Source organism: Lemur catta, chromosome Y, assembly GCF_020740605.2.
Source record: "Lemur catta isolate mLemCat1 chromosome Y, mLemCat1.pri, whole genome shotgun sequence".
Taxonomy (NCBI): Eukaryota; Metazoa; Chordata; class Mammalia; order Primates; family Lemuridae; genus Lemur; species Lemur catta.
In genome coordinates, this window is record NC_059156.1 from 3387859 (window position 1) to 3409290 (window position 21432).

A 21432-nucleotide genomic window follows, 5' to 3' on the forward strand; every position below is an offset into this window, starting at 1 on the left:
AACTGTAATTTTAAGACTGTTTTAGCTACTGTTTTTGTCAGCTAAGGCAGATAGTGTCGTCAGAATCAAAATTTTCAGTGTATGAAGCAAAGATACAAACGATGCACCCTATTTAAGCAAATTTAGGAAGGAGGGTGGTGGTGGTGAAATCCTTCCTTTTCTCTGAGGTAGGAGTGGTTCCTGAAGGAAAGAATCCACTGGGGCAGGGGAAATGCGGGAAGTTTGGTGTGGGTAGGGTGAGCTTGCAGCCTGAGTTTTATCTAAACAGAGCTCTTTGTTTTTCCCTGCGGTTGTAGCATTAAGCAATCAGACCTGGCAACCTTGTTCTTTTATATTTTCTGAGTTCCTTTTCAAAGGTTGTATGTTTGACAAAGGCAAGAGAGTGGGCTTGGGAGTACAAGAGGTCTGGATTCAAGTCTTGGTTTTCACTAGGACAGATACTCTCTTGTGGCATCTTGGGCAAATGACATAAATTCTCAGAACTTCATTTTTAGACTGGCTTCACAAAGTGGAGTGTTAACTCCTGTTCCTTGTGGTAGCATCAGGAGAATTGTACATGCAACACCACTTTGTTGGCACGTGTCAGGAGAAGGTAGAGAATGATGAGGACATGTGCAAGAGACTCTGCTCAAGTAACAAACTTGGTTTTCGTATCTAAGTGATGTAGAAGAAAGTCAGTGCCTTCTGGACACATGGCAAGGCCCCTCACCACATTCTCCAAGGTGGAAGGCAGTGTGCAGCTTCTTGCGCTCCAAAGCTTGCCAGCAGATTCGAGATTTCAGCCCAACTGTCTCCCTCTGGTCTAGCCTTATACGAATAAGGTCAACGTTAAGTGCTGTCTGGCTATGTGCTGGGAACCACCTCATCTGGGCAAGAAACCATCTCAGGCCCTCATAAATCACAGTGCCTTTATGTGATCCCTTATATTCAGGCAAATCCCAAGTCTTTGTATGAAACACCCTTAGACTTTCCAGGAGCCACAGATTGGGGGTCAGTTTTTCAGAGGTGTCTAGGGGTGGGCAGTGAGGATGGGAGCCCACATCACCACACCCCTAGCCTCTTTGCCTAGGGATCTTCTACCCCATGAGGTGATGTGAAATGTGAAAATGCATGCCTGACAGAGGACAAGTGCTCACCCAACGTCAACTTCCTTAGAAGGTTTATCACAAAGAGGAGCCAACCCCTGATTTAAGGACCAGTGTATTTTGCCAAGTTGTTGGTTACATTTCATCACACCTTGATCACTTTGGAGTCCTTAAAACTTTTTCTAAAGAGATGGCATGATCCATGCACATCATCACTCAACTAAAAGAGATACCCAGCAAACTGGATGAATATATTTGACTCATTCCCACTAAGTGTTTCAAGTTTTCCCTCGCTCAGAAGCTCTGCAGAACAGTAGGCAGTCAGATACCCCTTCTGTTTGCAGGAGTGTGAACAAATGAAGTCTCACGATAGACTGTGATTTAAACCCAGGTAGAGAGGATTCCCTTACAAATGTCTTCTTAAACTCAGTTTCATCTGAGACCTTTTGGATTTTATGTTTGACTAACAGTTTTCTGAAAAGGATCCAGCCAGGAAAGTCCGTTTCAGTCACAAAGCAATATTCTGTACTGTTCAATTTGGAGGAGAGAACACCTTCTTTGGGAGAACAGTAAGAAAGGGAAACAACAGGGAAAAAAAAGTAGAAAAGTGGGTGGGGGGCCGTCTGCTGCAGAGCCTGGCAGGAACCTCCCCAATAAGGTTAAGGGCCCTCCTAGAGCTCTCCGGCACTAGACCTGAAATCAGCAAGGGGGCTTGAGAAAAGGCAAAAAGGGCCTAGGCCTCATCTCAGAAGCCCTGAATGGAAAAGCTGAATCCTACTACTGTGCAAACACTGTGAAGAGTCTAGATGATTTATTCAATCCTCCTTGAAACCTGGCACATTCCCCGCAGCCCACAGCAGGCAGGAAATGAATGCTTTTTAAAAACTTGAGGCGCTATTGTGCCATTTTTTAACAAAAAAGTATTAAGGACTCCAAAATGATCAAGGTGTGAGGAAATGTGACAAACTTCGTGTAAAAAAGAAAAAGGAAAAAAGTAAAGAGGATATAGGTCTGTTAAATGTTCTTATCAGAGCTTTATAAAAAAAAATGTCATAGATTACATTGAAAAACTCTAAAGGTACACAAGGGAAGTTTTGGAGGTGATGGATGTGTTCATCTTAATTGTGGTGATGGAATCATGGCTGTACACAAACGTCCAAACTCATCAAATTGTTCACCTTAAGGACATGCATGCAGCTTTGCTCGTGTGGCTGGTTTTCTGATGAACGGAACTGCAATAAAGCTGTTACACACACACCTCTGTGGTATCACTTACTTAACATTCCCTAATCCACCCTCTTACAGCGCATCATTTGGGAGGTTTTCCACATTCACAAAGCTGTGCAACCATCACCCGACCCAATCCAGAATAAGGAATGATTTGTCTTCAAAATAAATCATGATTCTGCAATCACAAGTCACAGTTACCATGGATCGTACAGGCTGTTCTGTAAAATCGATTTAGTTAAAAAAGAAAAAGAAAAAGAAAAAAATAAAAAGAAAGGAAGGGAGGGAGGGGAGGGGAGGGGAGAAGAAGGGAGGAGAGAAGAAGAAAAAAGCAACAGAAAAGGTTCTCGTTTCTAAATCCTGCTCCTGAGGTATTTCCAGGGGCGGGGAAAGATAATTTTAAGGGTGTAAACTGCGTTCACCGAACTCAGCAGACCCAAAGGGAAGGAAACACAACAAAGAGCCCCCCAACCATAACCGACACTTGTGAATTAGTATGAGAAACTGACATCTCCAGAAATTTCACTTCCGGGCTTCAAACTCTAATAAGCAAAATTTCTTTTTCTTAACGTTGCAGAGGTCGAAGGCCGGAACTGAAATTCTCGCTCACCTGACTTCCTGCGAGTCAGGACCGAAGGTTACGTTGCACCGGAAGAGAAGAGGTTTTGTTCCTGCGCAGCGTTTCGCCATGGTAAGACGTCTGCTTTCCGCCTCCCGGTTTTATCTGCTTCCCTCCTTGGAAACAGCGCTGTTCCACCTCTTCGCTCTTTCCCTTTTCGGGCGTCCATACTTAGCGGGTGGGAATGCTGGTTGTGCTGTTTCATGAAACTGGATTAAGAGAGCTGAGGTCGTAGAAGAGTGCGCCTCTGACCTGTGAGCTGGCGCTCGTTTTCTCCCACGCTGGCTATTAGCTCTCTAGTACGTATGTCCTGGGACCGGCGGGGTTGACGCGTGAGTCCGTTGTGGCTACGCCGCCGTGTGCTGGCTTTTGCTCGGATTGCACGTTCACGTGGTCTTAGATTTGTTCGGAGAGCATACGCTCTCCCGACGGACGCTAATGGGTCCCGCCGAGGTTTTCGAAGGTTGGTGAGTCCTGCGGGGTCTCGGTTGTGCTGGGAGGTCCTGTCTCCTCTGGCAGGAGGTAATATTTGCTCATGGTTGGGCACGACTAAATAGCTGGAACGACCCTTTCTCCTCGGAGTGATGTATCACCCGTTAGCAGTTGCTGCCAACTGAAGGTTACGGTGCATATTCATGTCTGCAGAGTAGACTTTCCATGAAAGCTTGGTGTTCTTTCCAGGCCCGGGGCCCCAAGAAGCACTTGAAGCGTGTTACAGCACCGAGGCATTGGATGCTGGACAAACTAACGGGTGTGTTCGTGAGTATTACTTTGTTTGCTTCTTGGTCATTAGTAAATGTTACAGACCTACCACTGCTTGCTGTTTCGTAGGGGCGATGTTTGCTTATTCATAAAGACTTGCACATAACTTGTGCTTGCACTCTTTCATAAAGGACATCCTCTTGAGAAACTGTGGGTCAGACTGCCCTCTGTGCCTCTTCCACCCTCAACTTTGAACACTGTTGTCTGAGCCACAACTTCTCTGAGAACCAGGGCATTCCATCGTTTAGTAACGCGAGGCCTGTGGTAGACACCGTTGGGGATATGTCCCCGGTACAGAATGGTTCTGAAAGACAATGACAGTGAAAACCCTCCCTGCCCCGGCCCCACCCCGCCAGTTGAAGCTTATATCCTGCTGCGGGGAGAGAGTAGTGGACAGTATGTCCACCTGGCAGTAAGGGCCAGGGAGGAAAAAGCAGGGCAGGGGGAAGGGCCTGGGGCTTGGAGTGATTGCAGTTTTAAAGAGGGGGAAATGGGACAGCCTCTTTTTAGAGATGAGAAAGAGGTAAGGGAATGCACCATTGGAGATGTTTGGGGGTTAGCATTGTCAAAAGATCTATCTGGCTGCTATGGTGAGGGAGATTGTGTCACACAACCAGTCCCTCCTGAATCCCTTAACGTTTGCATTCTCATATAGATGCAGGGTTCAAAACACCAGCAAAAGGAGGCCAGGATGACACATCCTGGTGGTGTCTTTTTGAGAGGGAAAAAAGCTGCAGAGGTGCTCTGTGGAAACAACTTTGAGAGCAGCCACCATGAGAAAAGATTTCCTGTGTGATCTGGAGCTGAAGAGGCAATTGGAGAGTAAAGTTCAAGACAGTGGCATTTCCAGAGCTTGAGCAGCTGAGACTTTTATATGTGCTTTTTGAACTCCCCACTTTACAGTGGACTCTTCCTGGGCCCAGAGCCAGGGGGTCAGTGAGGGTGCCGAATTCCATGTACGAAAAGAGTCAAATGACAGTGCCTTAAGTCATTGTAAATAATTAAGCTTATTTAATTCTAACCTGCTTGTTTTAAAGGGTAAAGTAATAGCCGCTTTTTACAGTTGAGCCCGTGTTACTGGTTTGACACTGAAGGCTACAAGAGTCTATGAAAAGGGCATGAGTTGGGGTGAGGGCGAGGGTGAGGAATCCCGGAGCCACTTGAACTGAACCTTGAGGACTGGGCAGAATTTGAAGATGAGGACAACGTGCCTCTGGGCACGTTACTCCAGGAATCCTACCTGCGTCATTAGGCCTTTCACTGGAGGCAAGGGTCTGACAAGATGGGGACCTGGCATAGTTTAACTTTGGTGGTGTGGTGAGACTGGGAGAGTGCCTGAAGCCATAAGAAAGGCTTGGCTTTCTGAGACAGAGAGGAGACCAGTGTAAAGAAGGAGAAACTTTGTCAGAAAACAAGGTGCTTAAAGTACCGAGGGTGTTCTGAGCAGGAGTAAACGTGAGGTGTTTGTGAGAGTAAATATCCGGCTTTGAGGGTCCACATAGGAGGCACTTGATAACTAACTTGTTTGAATTATTTGGCCTATTCTTGGCAAACCTTCAACTCGGGTAGGAGGAATCTGTGTTCCTTGTCCTGGGCTTTCAGAGAGAGGCTGGAGGGCTTACTGTCTGGAGTTCTGGGTTTGCAGCCTGTCCCTGTCAGTTTCTGCTTCCCATGCTACCTCTGCTGTGGCCACATCGTAGGTGACCTCTCTGGGTGGGCCACTCTTTCCTAAGTTGTTAAATGGATGGGGCAAGGCACTCATTTTCAGAATACTTGCTGCAAACCTAGTATTCAGTCTTGTCGGCTTCACTGCTTTCTCCCATGGCGATCATGGAAGTGTGGTTAATGATCGGGAGTCTTTTTCAGAGGGGAAAAAGCTGCAGAGGTGCTCTGTGGAAGCAACTTTGAGAGCAGCCACCATGAGAAAGGATTCCTGTATGATCTGGAGCTGAAGAGGCAATTGGAGAGTAAAATTCAAGACAGTGGCATTTCCAGAGCTTGAGCAGCTATGGCTTTTATATGTACTGGAAACAAATAGCCAAAGGACATTATAAATAACACAGAGACTGTGAAAGTGTAGGGTTAGTTGGTTGCACGGTGAGTTCGAGGGTTCTTGAGCTGGCCGAGAGTCAGGAAAGGAAGAAAGAAGCGTAGAGTGGATGTTGCTAGAGTGGTCCAGCAACATGTCTTGTGTGGAACTCTGAAGACTGGAATGATGGGAGAGTGAGTACTAAAATATGTCTTCTCAGTCTGTGGATATAGCATAACCCACAACCAAGATACATGAGATGTGGTGGTGGGTTGAAGGCAGCCTCACAGTGTTGGGGAGGCAGCACTGGTGGTGGTGGTGCTTGGGATGCAACTCAATGGGGAGGTGAGTTATGAGGCTGGATTGTAGGGGGAGAGAGGGTACAAAGCGGAATTTCCATAGTTGAAGGCCTATCTTCCTGACAAGACTACCTCTCTAAATTGATGAAATAATTGCCCTCTTGCATTCTTCTTCCCCACAAAAAGTTAAGTGCAGCTTAACTTAGCTGAAATAAAGCACAATGCCTGCTAAATCTGGGTATAAGGTGTGGATCTTGAGAGATCGAGTTGCCTGCCCTTATCTTTTTACAGGCACCTCGTCCATCGACAGGTCCCCACAAGCTCAGGGAATGTCTCCCACTCGTCATCTTCCTCAGGAATAGACTCAAGTATGCATTGACTGGAGATGAGGTAAAGAAGATATGTATGCAGCGCTTCATAAGAATTGACGGCAGGGTTCGGACAGACATCACATACCCCGCTGGATTCATGGGTAAAGAAAGAGTTACTTCTTTATGTTGAAGAAGGAATGAGTTGAGAGAAGGCAAGGCATGGGGTTCACTTGATGTGAAAGATAAACAAAACCCCAGGCACAAAGCTAAAGGGGTAAGGACAGGTTTTCATCGGTCACGGTACTGTCATGGGCAGTGTTGTCATGTGCAATAGGGTAGAGAGTCTAGCCTGAACTGACCTTTAGAGAGCAAATGAGGGAGTGGGTCGCAAGTGAAAAATTGCAAATGGTTGGTTACTGTAGATGCAGCTAGGCTATCTGCTGTGCAGCCAATGCAGCTGTAGCTGCTACCTGGCAGTTACCAAAGTTGGGCTCCTACCTTCCCACAGCCTGGGAGACAGAGGCCCTGTCCCCAGATGCTGGCTGGAACAAACAGGAAATCCTTTTGGCAGCCCTGGGCTTCTCCATAGGCAAGCACTTGAAGGGGAGTGGGGAAGGTGTAGATAGGGTCCTCTTGAGCTGTTAGAAGCTATGTTTGTTCAAGTACTTGTAGGCCAGGGCTGAAGTTTAGCCGAAAAGAGGGCTCAGAGGAGCCTGGCCAGAGTCTAGTCAGGGAGAGGATCTTTGTCAGTGAACGGGATTGTAGCTGTGTCTTCTCACTTTGTCTGGTGGTGTGACCTAACTATGCCCAGATCTCCAAAGAAGCCGTTGGAGCTTGGTGGGAGGGTGGAGGAGGGAGAGAAGGTTCACAGCCCCCAGGGGAGAAGGTGAGCTGAGAGAAATATAGAAAGGGCCAGTGAGATATTCTGACCTAGTGCTTTATTCACCCTGTCTTTCTGTAGTGACAGGTTCAATACTTTTCAAACAGCTTTTTAGCCTACTTTTGTCCAGAAACACTGGGGGTGCTTGCTTTATTAGGGGTGTGGAGGCTAAAGAGATCATGGAGTCCTAAACCAGGCTTCTCCGGGATCCAGCCAAATACACCCATTAAGTACTGGGACTTCTTGTTGTAGTAAAACACGTTCTCTTGTTCTGGTGTTCACCGTGGCATAGTGTGCTTCTACTGTCTAGACAAAAGCATCTTTGCATTAATAGTATCTGTCATACCTGTTTGTGATCAGATGTCATCAGCATCGAGAAAACAGATGAACATTTCCGCCTGGTCTATGACACCAAGGGCCGCTTTGCTGTTCACCGCATCACAGCAGAAGAGGCAGGGGTAAGTTGGGCACGTCAAGTTAAGTGGACTTGGTAATTTCCAGTTGGACAAATCTGTTAGTGAGGTTTTCAGAGGGCGTATAGGCCAGATTCCAGGACTGTTTGCTGCCTCTGCTCGTTGGTATGGTTGTTTAATCCAGGCATGTAGGTCTACCAAAACTGATGCAAGATAATGAATCTTCCAGTAACAGAGGCTGTTTTGGTGGCAGTACCACTGCAGTAGTAAATCCTTCTCTGAGAGACAAGATGTTTCTGTATATAGGAAAAGGCTGTGTGATAATTGGAATCGCAAGGGCCTTGGTAAAAATCCTGACTCTACCGCTTCATGTTAATTATGTGTCCTCAGGCAAAAGTACAGAGGCTTTCTTGGGCTTCTGTTTTGTCTATAAGTGGTGGTAATGTGCTTTCTTTCCGGATTATTTTAGGGCTTCAGTGAGTGGGTTAGTAGTGCTGCCTTGCACTTACTAGACATAGCAGATTCCCTGACTTCCTACCTTTTACCTCAGGCCCCCAGACCCGTTCTGCCCTCCCAAAACTTAACAGCCAAAGTCAATGCCTTTTGAGGAGACTTTGTTCAGGAGGACGCTTTCAAGGGAGTTTCTTTTCTGCGTGGGCACCACCTCTTTGGAAACCAGGACTACCTCTGGGTCATCCATTCCTCTCTGTCTGTATTGAGGGACTTGGGGTGACTTATAACCCAAACACCAAATGCCTTCTAAATATGGTATGCCTTCTGCGGGTCAATTTTGATATGTTCCCACTTTATTTAACTGGCTTGCCTTGCCTTTTTCTCTAGCTCCGTTTGTTTTGGGGAAACACATTGGAGTCCTTACAGGAGTTTGCAAGTATTCTCAAAATGGGTTGGTTTGGTTGGTTTTAGCCTCCCTTGAAGCGGGGTCCATTCTGTTGTTGTGCCACAAGGAGGCACTCTGTTTCAGTGGTAGGGCCTGCCATCCAGGTGATGGGGCCCCTTGTGCCTGAAAGCTAAAAGGCACAACAGGAACCTCAAGTCTGTTGACCGGTCTCTGCTTTCACAAAAGATTTTGGATCTCAAAAGACAACACAGATTGCTAGTCCCTGGGAATTTCTAAATGGGGAGAGATGGAGTGGGAGAAGGAGTTACTGGGGTGTTGGCATTTGGCTCTACTGAGTTGGCCAGCCACTGTGTAAAAGCCTGTGTCCACAGGAGTATCCAGTAGTAGCAGAAGTGCCACGTGACCACCCTGCATTTGAGATCTTATCCGTGTGCCCGAGCTCAGAGATTTGGGGAAGTGATGGTTGAGTTGAGCTTGTCTGTTTATCTTTGGGAAGATGGCAAAGGAGCATTCCCTATCACTACTCTATATGGTCTCTGGCACAGAGACTGGAGAGTAGACAGTGGTAGGCTCTTGAGGTGTCAGGGCCACACTAGGGAGCTTTTTCACACAGATTAGCAGTTCACCAGGTAGCACAGGTTAGTGGAGACAGAACATGCAAATGACCCTGCCCGCTGGTCTGCCCCACCCCGAAAAAAATGAAAACTAGAAAAGGCAGGTCTCGGGAAAACCAAGCCTGAGGGATTTAAAACATAGTTTTCCCCTTTAACAACTGGCTATTAATTGAAGACCAATGAAGTGGAAGTCATTGTATCTGAGAATAGGAGATCAGGTCTTTTCTATGATTGCAGGTACAGTGGATGGGAGAAAAGGGTAAATTTTGGGTGAGCCCATGATGGCCTGCATGAGCCCACTCCCACTGGGAAGGAGTGAGGTGGAGGAACACAAGCATCAAGCTGGGAGTTGGCAGAGAAGACAAGGGGGGTTGGATTTGAATACAAAACAGAAAGGAAGAGAATTTTGCTATGGTAGGTGGAAGCAGAGTGTGGTTGAGTATTTGGTAGTAGGGTAAAGAGATGGTAGTTACAGATATCGGTGAAACTACCGGGGTGCCTGAGAGTAGCCAGAAGACCATACCTTAAAGTTTTGGGTGCAGCTTGTGTTGGTTGGAATTTTTCAGGGGGATGATAGGCAGTTAGAAAGATGTAGGTGGTGATTGAAATAGAGGGCTGGAACACTGCTTGAAAAGGGGTCACAGTAGAGGCAGTGTGTGGATAGTTGGCACAGAGTCCTCACTGACGCTGGGCAGTTTGTGTTTGGCAATGGGTGTGTATGTGGAGAGGGGGATTTAATACTATATAGGGTTTATGAACAAGGTGGAGCTAGGTGGTGCAGGTTCTGTTTGTGGAAAAGCACAAAATACTGCTTAAGTCAATAAAAAAAGGCAACATCAGAGAGTAACTAAATGGAAAGACGTGCAAGTGTTTGTGGGTTACTGTTCTTGACCGTCAAGAAGACTGAACATAGTGAAGGTGGTGGTTTTTCCAAAAGAAGATAGGAAACGGGCAGTTTCTTTTGAGAAGAGGGTCTATGTTTACCCATTTGTCGTAGAGAATTGGAGCCTGGTGCAAAGGGAGGTAATCGAGACCGTGAGTGTAGAGAGAGCTTTGTGGTGGGCAAGGAGGGGGAAGAGACAGGTGGAGGTGACAGGTAGCTGAAGTTAAGTTTCAGAAAAGATGTTTGTGGATGTTTCAAGGACTAACATGTATTGTGGAGCTTGGGTGAATGGTTCCAGAGTTGGACCTTCTCTCCCAGGATAGAGGGAGGCCATTTGGAGCTGGAAGTGTCTTGAAGCAGAGAGGTGATACCTTATCCAGAGGGTGTTTCGTGTACAGTAAATAATGGTGACTTTTGCGCAGTTAAAGGCGAATGACCGCTGAGCCCAAGGTTTCACGTCTGATGCTGGAGAGAGTGGAGAAATGGAGAGTTGGTGCCGTCCCTGTCCGCGCACAGGTGGTTGGTTATCGAGAGAACCTGTGAAGGACACAGGAGAAAGATTTTTTTTGCATGTTTAGTTGGTGTCGCTTAGCAGCACCTGCTAGCCAACATGACTCCCTCAAGCTGAGAGAGTACACTGTGATCCTGGTGCATGGAAGGCTTGGAGGGCAGCAGGTAGGATTTGAGGCGTGAACAGAGATCCTGTAAGTTCATGGCCTGTAAGGGGAGCCTGCTTGGACCTGTCGAGCCTGGTATATCTGGAGCTGATGGGCCAGGGAGGAAAGAGGGCAGGAGTAGCTTTCACTGGAGACATTGTAGAGTCACCCACGTAGGTTCAGGATATCGACGTGGAGAAAATGTGCAGTACAGTTGAGTGATGGAATGCGCCCTGGGGGCAAAAAGACCTTGCATCCTGAAGTTCAAAGGGCAGAGGTAAAGTGGGTTGGATTTTATTATGAATAAGGGCAGTGATTGTAAGAGGGATCTCAGTAACTGTGTGCAGAGCCATTTTAGAACAGGGCCAGGCATTTAAGAGTTCTTTTTGGTCACACAGGACACAGGATGTCTTAAATTTAGCATGGAGTACAGCTGGAGGGACAGAGGGATGCCCACTTGGAGCACTAAGTTTGTCAGAATAAAACTGCATTAGTGAGTGTTCATCACTGTGGAAGACAGAATGCAAAGGGAGGCAGAAGTACTGATGATTGTGTAATGACCTTTTCAAAGTGAAGTGTAAACGGCTTTTCTGCTAATTGGGGATGGGAGAGGGCAGTGGACAGATTATTTTCAAGTCTGGCCCCAGTGGTTGCTGAATTTAGGCTGTATGGTGCTGATTCCTGTTTTTGGTTTGGTCCCAGAGCCTCCAGGCCACAGAAAAAGTGTGGTCTCTCTCTGTCTGCTTACTCCTCACTGGCTGTAGGACTTTATTTGCCTTCGTTTTGAGCAAACCTGGATTCTCGGCCCAGTGCTCTGAGGGCTTATAGACGGTAGCTTGATAGTTTCCCACTTCCAGGAAAAGGGCAAAGTGTAAGAAGGATGGGCTTTGATAATTATATCATACCCTCATTTGCATGTGTTGACCCTGACCTTGCACAGGTTAGTAAACCTCTCTGCCTTTGGTGTGCGTACCATTCGCCACCTTAGGCATTTAGGCTTGGCTGCCCGGTGAACTCCACAGGCCTCTTTCAGCAGCCTGGTCAGTCTGTGTCTGTGCCCATATTTTCTTTCTGCCTCATCCGACTTAAGTATTTTGCCTGCTGTAGCACCATACCTTGAATAATTTCTGTTCAGTCCTGCATGCTGAATTTGGTTGTATGTTGGATCTTTCTTCTTTTACAAGGATTTGCATGCCAGGTTGCAAGGAATGCGCTAAATGGCATCTCCACTATCTCATTACACCTGATTATGGCCGGCTACTTAGATGTCCTGCTGGCAGGACGATTCCCAAAGTCACCTGGGTTTGCACTTTGCCGGCTTTGCTCCCTTTCTGCCACCATTCACTCCCTCCATGTCCCATCCGGATTCACCTTGCAGTCTGTGAACTCTCAAAAGACTTCTCTCTTGTTGTACCTTGCTATGGCAGCCAGTAGAACAAAAGTTTTACTCACTGCGGCCTTTTTGTATGTGTTGTCCTTTAGCACCAACCAGAAATCTGGACCCAGAGGAGTTAATTTGGGGTTGGGAATACGCAGGCTGGGCAGCAGGAAAGAGGGGCATGGTTTTCCTTTTCCTTTTGAAAGAAGAGGGCTCGGTCCACCAAATTTTCCCTTGGAGTACCTCTGGCTTTAAGAGTATAGTTTGCCCCCAGTGTCTGGGCATTCCTTCAATTTTTACATTTGCAGAGGACCCTGTATGTTACTTTCTCGAAGGTTTTCAGTTGGTTGGTACAGTAGGCAGCTCAGATCAGGGAGCTAGGCAGCTTTCATTTCTGTGCTTAAGGCAGTGGCTGGGTACGTTGGAAATGATCTAGATTTTGTATTTTTAATGGTGGGGGATGTGAGCTGGTGGTGGTAAACAAACTGAACACTCACTGAAGACCTGGATGGGTGTGTCAGCCGTGGACTTTTGCATGGAGCGGGGGCTGCAGTGCTCCCTCAACCTTTACTGGCTGAGTTAGTGTGGACTAAGTTCCACATGTGTAGAATGGGAGTGTTCTCTCTTGCCTGCCTGGGTTGTTGGGCTGTGTTTAATGGCCTCACATGTGTACAGCACCTTGCATGGTGTTGGATCTGTAGCAGCAGAAGTACTGTAACAGTATTGGGTGACATTTACTGTTAATACTTTGCAACTTCCTTTAACGTTCATTTTTCTCATTCTGCCCTCACATCAAAACTATTTGGTGTAGGGGTGTGCGATAATTATTCCCATGTCACACACCTCCAAATACAGTATTTGAACTTGGGGCTCTCTTGCGTCAGAGAGTGCTCAGGTGCTGGTTACTTTGCTTTAGCACATCCCTCTTTCTCTGCCTCTTGTGAAGTTCCAAAGCACTGATAGGAGGCAAGCTGGCAAACCTCAATCAGTCCCGAGAGCCTGAAGATAGGGGCGAGACTGAAGTATCTGTAGAGAAAATGGGGGAGCTGATAAAAAGAGTGGCTCCTCGAGTCCATTCGTTGTGCTCTTCTTTTAGGAGGTTTTCTGTCATCCAGCTCTCTCCCTGCGTCCTTGTTATTGTCACATTTACCCCGGATTTTGCCTTGAGACTTGAAAGGAGTTCATGCTTGATTTAAGGAGTGTGGAGTCTGCAGTGACATTTAAATTCCTGAAAGCTTTTTCCTCCCAACAAGGGTGAAAGACCCACTTTGTCACTTCTAACCCGTGATGCTCGGTGGGGAACCTGAGTTAACATAGGATGGGCATTGTTAACTACAAATGGCTTATATGTGTTTGAGATTACCTAGTGTGCCATTTGAAGCACCTAAAGATTGCTTCTGGAGCATAATGGGGCTTGGACAATCATTGGACTGGTGCATGTCTTTGGTGTGAGGCATGTTGAACAGATCTTGCTGGTAGATGTTATTTGTGTGGCACCAGCGTCTTACATGCTAACAAGGAGAAATAGGAAGTAGGTAATGGGTGTATGCCACTGAAGGATGAGTTGGGGGGTGGGGCGGGGATTGTATATTGCATACCAAAATCGCCTAGTTGGCCAGGCACAGCTGCTTTTCCTAACCTGGTGGTAAAAGCATCGTATTCTTGGCAGTGGTACAGTTAAATTTGTTGCTGGGGCTCTTTCTAGCTGCTGTCCTAGAGTTGCAAGATAAGAGCTATCAATCAGAAATATGGCCCTGAGAAGCAAATGACAGACCAGTTGATCTGTGGCTTTTTATCACGCCCTGTTATCAGTGATAGGGGACCAGAGGCTAGTGCAGCTGAGTACTCACCCAACCACTAGAAGGTTCTAAAACAGGTTCCCTCTCAGCCAGGTTTCCTTCCTGAATGTCTAAATTACTAATTCACTGTGGCGGATTATCTGCTCTGAGAGACTGGTTAATGTAGTTTTTTCCCAGGGCCATTCCTCCTCTGGCTGAGGAAGTGCTGAAAATTGAGGGGCTAACAAGTAGTGGTTAGGTGACAGGTTTTGGCTGTCTTCATTTTTACATTTTAAATTCTTGCTCTGTGTTGTAGTACAAGTTGTGCAAAGTGAGGAAGATTACTGTGGGTACTAAGGGAATCCCACACCTGGTGACTCATGATGCTCGTACCATCCGATACCCAGATCCTGTCATCAAGGTGAATGATACAGTGCAGATTCATTTAGGGACTGGCAAGATAACTGACTTCATCAAATTTGACACAGGTAAGTTTCTTGTTTCTTGTCCGATATCCCTCCTTTCTGCTCTTTCTGTTGCTTACTTCTGTTTTATCTGTACCCTCATCCTTCATTTGGCTCTCTGATAAGGCAGGAGGTTGCACATGGCCTCCTGGGTTTGGGGTTTGCAGTGGGTTCTTGATGGTGAGTAGTGCTGTGATCGCCCTTTGGACTGCATCCACCAGCCCTTTGGCTGTATGAACTCCATGTGCTTATACCGTTTGTCATGGGAGGGGAGCTTCGTGTTTCAAGTGTGGTAGGTTTTAGGTGTAGTCCTTGGTGTGAAGGGCCAAAGGTGTCCAACTGACTTTAAACTAGTGATGAAGAAAACATTTGTCTCTGGATTTTTTTTTTTCTTCCTCCCCACACACCAGGCTCAGATTCCTCTGACAGAGGTTCTGATGCTGGTTCCTCTGACCAGCGTTTGCTAGTATCTGATGTGCTAAGGAAGTAGTATATTTTGCCCAACTTGTTTCAACAGAAAATTCCAGAAATACAGGAAAGCTGAAAGAATTAGGACAGTGGCACCAAAGCAATAGCAACTTACTTTCTGCCTGCCTCCAACAATTATTTGCACCTTGTTCTTTGTTTCCTGTCTGTGTTCGCTTACCCTGTCTGATCCAAGAACCAGCCAAAGTGCTCGGTCGTCTTTGCTGTTTGTATTTGAAAGAGCCGGCACTGATGGTCTTATTTGGTGCTCCACAGCCTGGGATTGCCCAGTTGCTTCACCACTAGGGCCGTGAACCTGTGCTTGTGGTCTTTGCTGTTGACTTGGAAATTTTGGACGAGAATACTTCTTAGGTGTCTAAGTTTAAAATTAAGTCTTCCTGGTAAGGAAAAGCATTGACAGAAGGGATGTTAAACTGAGGTGGTCGTGCTTATGACCCCTGAACCTCTTGGCTGATTACAGGGACAGAGTTACTTTCCTTTTAGAGAGGTTTACCGGCTAATTTCAGGTTCAAATGATTGGATGCAGGGCATTTGTTTCTAAGTGATCGATCCAGTGCGGGACTGCATAGGTAAAGATGAATCAAGTTTGGCCATGGGTTGAAAAATGTTGACGCTGGAGGGTGAGTAGATGGGGCCTTATTTCTCTTTTTTGCATATCTTGAGAGTAATTTCTTAAATTGAGTCACACTTCGCATCTCCAGTTAAATGAAATTCCATTAGTCATTTACTTATTAAATCAAATTTCAGATTAAACTTTAACGGATTTTTCTCTCCCACCTAACTTTATTTTGAAATGTGTATCTTTTTCTCTTACACTGAAACTCTGTTTACTTACTTGCTTTATCCTTACGTAAAATAATCTCAGAATCACAAAGCCGGTATTCCTAGTAACGAGACGCCCAGTGAGCAAAGGCAGAGATCTCTTTGTGGTTCTTGGTTCTTTGTTCTTGGTTTTGTTTTGTTTTGTTTTGTTTTGTTTTAGTAACTTAAAGAATTGTGTTTAGTAGTTTGAAGAATTTTTGATTGTGGCCATAGCAGAGGTAGCATGGGAAACAGGAACTGACAGGGACAGGTTGCAAATCCAGTACCCCTGACAATAAGCCCTGCAACCTTTCTCTGAAAACCCCAAGACAAGGAACACAGGTTTCTCCTATCTGGAGCTAAAGTTTTGCCAAGAAGAGGCCAAATAATCCAATGAGATAGTTATCAAATGCCTTCTACGTGGACCCTCAAGGCTGGATGTTTCTTTGTGGTTCTTGGTTTTGTTTTGTTTTAATAATTTAGAGAGTTTTTAATTGTGGTTATTCTCATTGTTGTGCAGCAGATCTCTAGAACTACTTCAGCTTGTAAAACTGACACTATGCTCAATGAACAACTCTCCCATTTCCTCCTCCCTGCAGCCCCTGCAACCACCAGTTCTTCTCTCTGCTTCTATTGATTTGACTACTTCAGATATGTCATATAAGTGGAAATGATACAATATTTTTCTTTTTGTGACCGGTTTACTTCATTTAGCACACCCTCTTCAGGGTTCATCCATGTTGTGGCATGCGACAATATTGCCTTCCTTTCCAGGGCTGAGGATACTCCGTTGTGTGTATTTATGACATTTTCTTTATCTGTTTGTCTGCCGATGGACATTTGGGTTGCTTTCACCTCTTGGCTGTTGTGAACAGTGCTGCTAGGAACACAGCTGTGCATATCTCTTCAAGATCCTCCTTTGGCTTCTTTTGTGTGTATACACAGAGGAGGGGATTGATGGGTGGATCATCTACGGTCATTCTGTTTTCAGTTTTTTGAGAAACTTTGGGACTGTTTTCCAAAGTGGCCGCCCCATTTTACATTCCCACCAACAGCACACAAGTGTTCCACTTTCTCCACATCCCTGCTCACAGTTTGATGTGTTTTGGGTTTTTTGTGTGGTGGCCATCCGAATGGGCATGAGGTCATAAGTCATTGTGGTTTTAATTTGAATTAATCTGGTTGTTTTTTGGTGGTGTGGAGTTGTAGGAGTTCCTTAGAGATTCTGGTTATTAACCCCTTATCAGATAGAGGATTTGGCAGATATTTTTTTGCATTCTTTAGGTTGCATTGTCACCCTTACTGGTGGTTTCTTTTCATGTGTAGGCATTTTTTAATTTTTCTGTTTTTGCATTTGTTCTGTGTGCTTTTGGTGTCATGTTCAAGGCATCATTACCAAATGTTTAAGGTGATAAAGTTTTTTTGAACCTTATGTTTTTGTCTGGGCAGCTTTACAATTTGAGGCCTCACATTTAAGTCTTTGATCCTTTTTAACTTGATTTTTGTGTGTGGTGTAAGGTAGAAGGCCAAGTTCATTCTTTTACATGCAGATATCTAGTTTTCCCAACACCATTTGTTTAAGAGACTTTCCTTTCTCCATTGAGTGGTCCTGGCACCATTGTCAAAAATCACGTGCCCATATATGCTTGGGTTTATTTCTGGGCTCTCTGTTCTATTCCATTGGTCTGTTTGCCTGTCTTTTATGCCAGTACTGCAGTTGGATTATATCATTTTGTAATACGGTTTGAAATCAGGAAGTGTGAGTTATCCGACTTTGTTTTTATTTTTCAGAATTGTTTTGGTTATTGGGGGATGGGGGCATCCCCTGAGATCCCATATGAAATTTAAGCTTTTTCTTTCTTTTTTTTTTTTTTTTTTTTTTTTTTGTTTGTTTGTTTGCCAAAAATGCCACTGGGATTTTAATAGGGATTGCATTGAATCTGTAGATTGCTTTGAGTAATGTGGACATCTTAACAACATTAAGTCTTCGTGAACACCATATGTCTTGCCATTTATTTGTGGTGTCTTTTCAGCAAGGCTTGTAGTTTACAGGGTACAGTCATCCCTGGGTATCCAAACGGGATTGTTTTCAGGGCAGCCCTTTGTCTTTTTCTCCCCCTCACCCGCCTCCCAGCCCCCGAGCAATTATGCAGGGTGCCCCTTTGGATACCGGACTCCACAGATGCTCAAATCCACTGATATAAAATGGCTTAGTATTTACACATAACCTACACATGTCCTCCTGCATACTTTAAATCTACGGGTCTCCAACCTGGCCACACAGCAGGAGGTGAGTGACTGGCAAGTGAGCGAAGCCCCACTGGCACCCCACAGCCCCTCCTGCATCGCTTGCATCACCTCCCGAATGCCTTCCAACCCTCCCCACCACCCCACTGTCAGATCAGCAGGGGCATCAGACCTTCATGGGAGCGTGAACCCCACCGCAAACTGCGCGTGTGAGGGGTCCAGGTTGCCAGCTCCCCATGAGAATCCAGTTGATGATCTGAGGCCGTGACACCCCAACGCCCCCCTCCCCTGTGGAAAAACTTTTCCAAGAAACCTGTCCCTGGTGTCATAAAGGTTGGGGACCACTGCCTTAAATCATCACTGGGTTACTAGTAATACCTAATTAAAATGTAAATGCTATGCCAGGAGTTGTTACACCATATGGTTTGGGGGAAAATGACTAGGGGACAAAAAAAGTCTGTAGGTACTCAGTATAGATGCAACTTTCCATAGATTCTTACTCTGATATTTTCAAACTTTGGTTGGTTGACTTCCATGGACATGGAACCCATGGGTGTGGAGGGTTGACTGTATGTTTTTCATCTCCTTGGTAGGATTTATCCTTGAGTATTTTATTCTTTTTGATTCCTTAATTTCCTTTTTGAGCATTTCATCGTCAGCGAATGGGAATGTAACTGATTTTTGCATGTTGATTTTGTTTCCAGCAACTTTGCTGAATTCCTTTATTAGTTCTAACATGGTAGGGGTAGGGGTGGGGGTGGGGTGATGATTGAGAACTTCAGGGTTTTGTGCATATATAAGACGGGAACAGAGATAATGTTACTTTTTCCTTTCCAGTTGGGTGCCTTTTCTTTTCTTTGCTTGCCTAAGTGGTCTGGCATGGACTTCCAGTACCATGCAGAATGGAAGTGGTAAGAGTGGGCATTCTCGCCTTCTTCCTGATTATCAGAGGAGACGCTTTCAGTCTTTCTCCACCGAGAGTATATGTTAGCTGTGGACTTTTCATATATGGCCTTTATTATTTGTTGAGGCAGTTTCCTCCTATTCCTACTTTGTTGAGTATTTTTATCATGAAAGGGGTATTGAATCTTGTCAGATGCCATTTCTGCATCAGTTGAGGTGATAATGTGTTTCTTGTTCTTCATTTTTGTTCATCAGTGTGTTGTATTACAGTGATTGATTTTTGTATGTTTTTGTTTGTTGCATTTCAGGAGTAAATCCCATGTGGTCATGGTGTATAGTCCTTTTAATTTGTTTTTTTGGTGTGGTGTTTTTTTTTGTTTTTTTTGTTTTTTTTTGGCTGTTTTTGAGATGAGGTCTTGCTCCGTCACCCAGGCTGGTGCACAGGGGTGTCTTCATAGCTCACTGCAACCTCAAACTCCTGGGCATAAGCGATCCTCCTGCCACCGCTTCCCTAAGTGCTAGGATCACAGGTGGGAGCCACCACACATAGTCGATCCTTGTAACTTGATTTGCTGGTATTTTTATTGAGGATGTTTGCAGCTTCCTTAGGGATATTTTTGCATGTTCATTAGAGATACTGGCATGTAGTTTTCATTTCTTGTGGTTTTGTCCGGCTTGGATACCAGGTTGATTCTGACCTCGTGGGCTGAGCTTGGAAGCGCTCCCTTCTCGTTAGCCTTTTCCAGGAGGATTGGTGGTAACTATTCTTTCAGTATTCTCCAGGGAAGCCATCAGGTCCTGGGCTTTGACCTGGCTCTGATTTCTTGGGAGGTCTTTGATTACTGATTCAAATTCCGTGTCTACATATAGGTCAGTTCAGATATTTTATTCCTTCATGAGTCAGTCTTGGTACGCCGTCGTGTGTTTCTAGGAATGTATCTCTTTCTTCTAGGTTCTCCTATTTTTGGGCATGTACTTGTTCATAGTAGTCACATAGTCATTTGATTTCTGTGGCACTGGTTGTAGTATTTCCTCTTTTCTGATTTTAGTTGTCTTCTCTCTTTTGCTTAGTTAATCCAGCTAAGGTTTTTGTCAGTTTTCCTCCTCCTCAGGAAAAAAAAAAAAAAAGATCAACCCTTAGTTTTTTTTATTTCCTCCCCGCCCTCCCCCTTGCTGTTGTTTTTCTCTTTTCCATTTATGTCTGCTCTAATCTTGATTTAATTTTCTCTCCCACTAACTCTGGGTTTAGTCTGTTCTTATTCCAGTTCCTTGAGATGTAAAGTTAGGTTGTTGATTTCAGGTCTTCTTTCTTCCGTCTTGTTTCTTCTTCCTCCTCTTTTTCTTCCACCTCTTCCTCCTCCTCCTCCCCTCCTTCTTCTTGCCCTTCTCCTCCTCCTCCTTTTCTTCTTCTTTCTTCCTTCTTTTCTTCTTCTCCTCCTTCAAGTTACTTCATACTAGTTTATTTAGGGGTTCTATTTTTCACTCCTCAGTAGATTTTATGTATTTCTCATAGTCTTCTTCTCTCATTACTCCATCTAGTTCTAAAGGGTTATTCAGTGTCATCTTGATCAGCCAACCAAGATTTGTTGACAGGTCCTGGATTTTCTGCCAGAGCTTCATTAATTTCAGTTACTTCTGATAAAGGAGAATAGAGTTCACTAGAGGCTTTCACACTTTCCAAAGCACCAGACTCAATCGTGGTTAGTTTTGTGCCAACTTCAGGCAGACTGCCGTAAACAACATCTCTCAAAGCTTCCTGTGCAAAATTGCATGTTCCCACTGTTCAAACACCATTTTCTGTTGTTACCCATTCATGTTTCTTTGAGAATTTATATGCACACACCAGCAGAGCAGATCCATTGTGCAGCGTCCCGACAGCACCGGCTCCCCAGCCGCTGGGGTCCAGGCCACAGGCAACGGGCCCCGAGGCTGCTGAGGGCAGGCTGCAGGCCATAGCTCCCATGCTCCCCGGCACCTGCAGCGCCATGTTCTCATGGGTACCGAGGGTCTCTGCGCTGCACCTCAGCCACTGGGACCCTTTCTCTTTTAACGTAAAGCATCTATCATTATGTGATGTCCTTCTTTTTCTCCTTTGTCTTGTGTGACAGTTTTTGACTTACGGGTTTTTTGTTTGTTTGTTTGATGTTAAGTAGGGCCGTCCCTGCTCTGTTTGGGTAACCATTTGCCTGGAACATCTGTTACCATCCTCCACTTTCAGCCTGTGTGGGTCCTTGCATCTAAAGTAGGTCTCTCGCTTTAGCATATACTTGGATCTTGGTTTGTTTGTTTTATTCGTTAAGCTTTGATTGGGGTGGGGAGGGGACAGTCCATTTACATTTACAGGAGTGATTACTGGTGTCTTGGTAATTGTTTTCTGTGTATTTTGTAGCTATTTTGTCCTCCTTTCTTTCTATGTCTACCTTTCCCTGTTTCGTTGATTTTTTTGTTTGTTTGTTTTGTTTTGTTTTTGAGCAACATGCTCTGGATCTTTTCTCGTTTTCTGTGCCTTGCATACCTATTCTCTTTGTGGCTATCACGGGGGTTGCATAACATTCCTTAAAATTAAAACAGTCTGCTCTCAACTGGTGATTTCAGTCTCATTCAAAAACTCAACTTCTGTACACCTCCGTGAGTGTCCCCTGCCTTGTAATCTTTTTATTGTATATCCATTGTGGTGGTGGTTATGCTGTTGTGTTTTCAATTTTAGACCACACCTAAAATTGATGTACACGCCAACA

General features: G+C 45.2%; 2 protein-coding genes across 4 annotated transcripts in view; both read left to right on the top strand.

Moving 5' to 3' along the window:
- Window positions 1–21432, top strand: part of LOC123629050 (F-box-like/WD repeat-containing protein TBL1X) — a 1209717-nt gene that overhangs the window by 589174 nt on the left and 599111 nt on the right. The window lies entirely within an intron of this gene.
- The window catches only part of LOC123629054 (40S ribosomal protein S4, Y-like), a 30638-nt gene continuing 12111 nt past the window's right edge, over window positions 2906–21432 (top strand). Inside the window, exons 1-5 of one of the 2 annotated variants that reach the window (XM_045538990.1) lie at window positions 2906–3003; window positions 3613–3690; window positions 6313–6493; window positions 7573–7670; window positions 14110–14281. In XM_045538990.1, the coding sequence (XP_045394946.1) occupies window positions 3001–3003; window positions 3613–3690; window positions 6313–6493; window positions 7573–7670; window positions 14110–14281 (532 nt within the window). In that variant the 5' untranslated portion in view covers window positions 2906–3000. The remainder of the gene's footprint in view (window positions 3004–3612; window positions 3691–6312; window positions 6494–7572; window positions 7671–14109; window positions 14282–21432) is intronic. The other variant, XM_045538991.1, reaches the window with a different exon arrangement.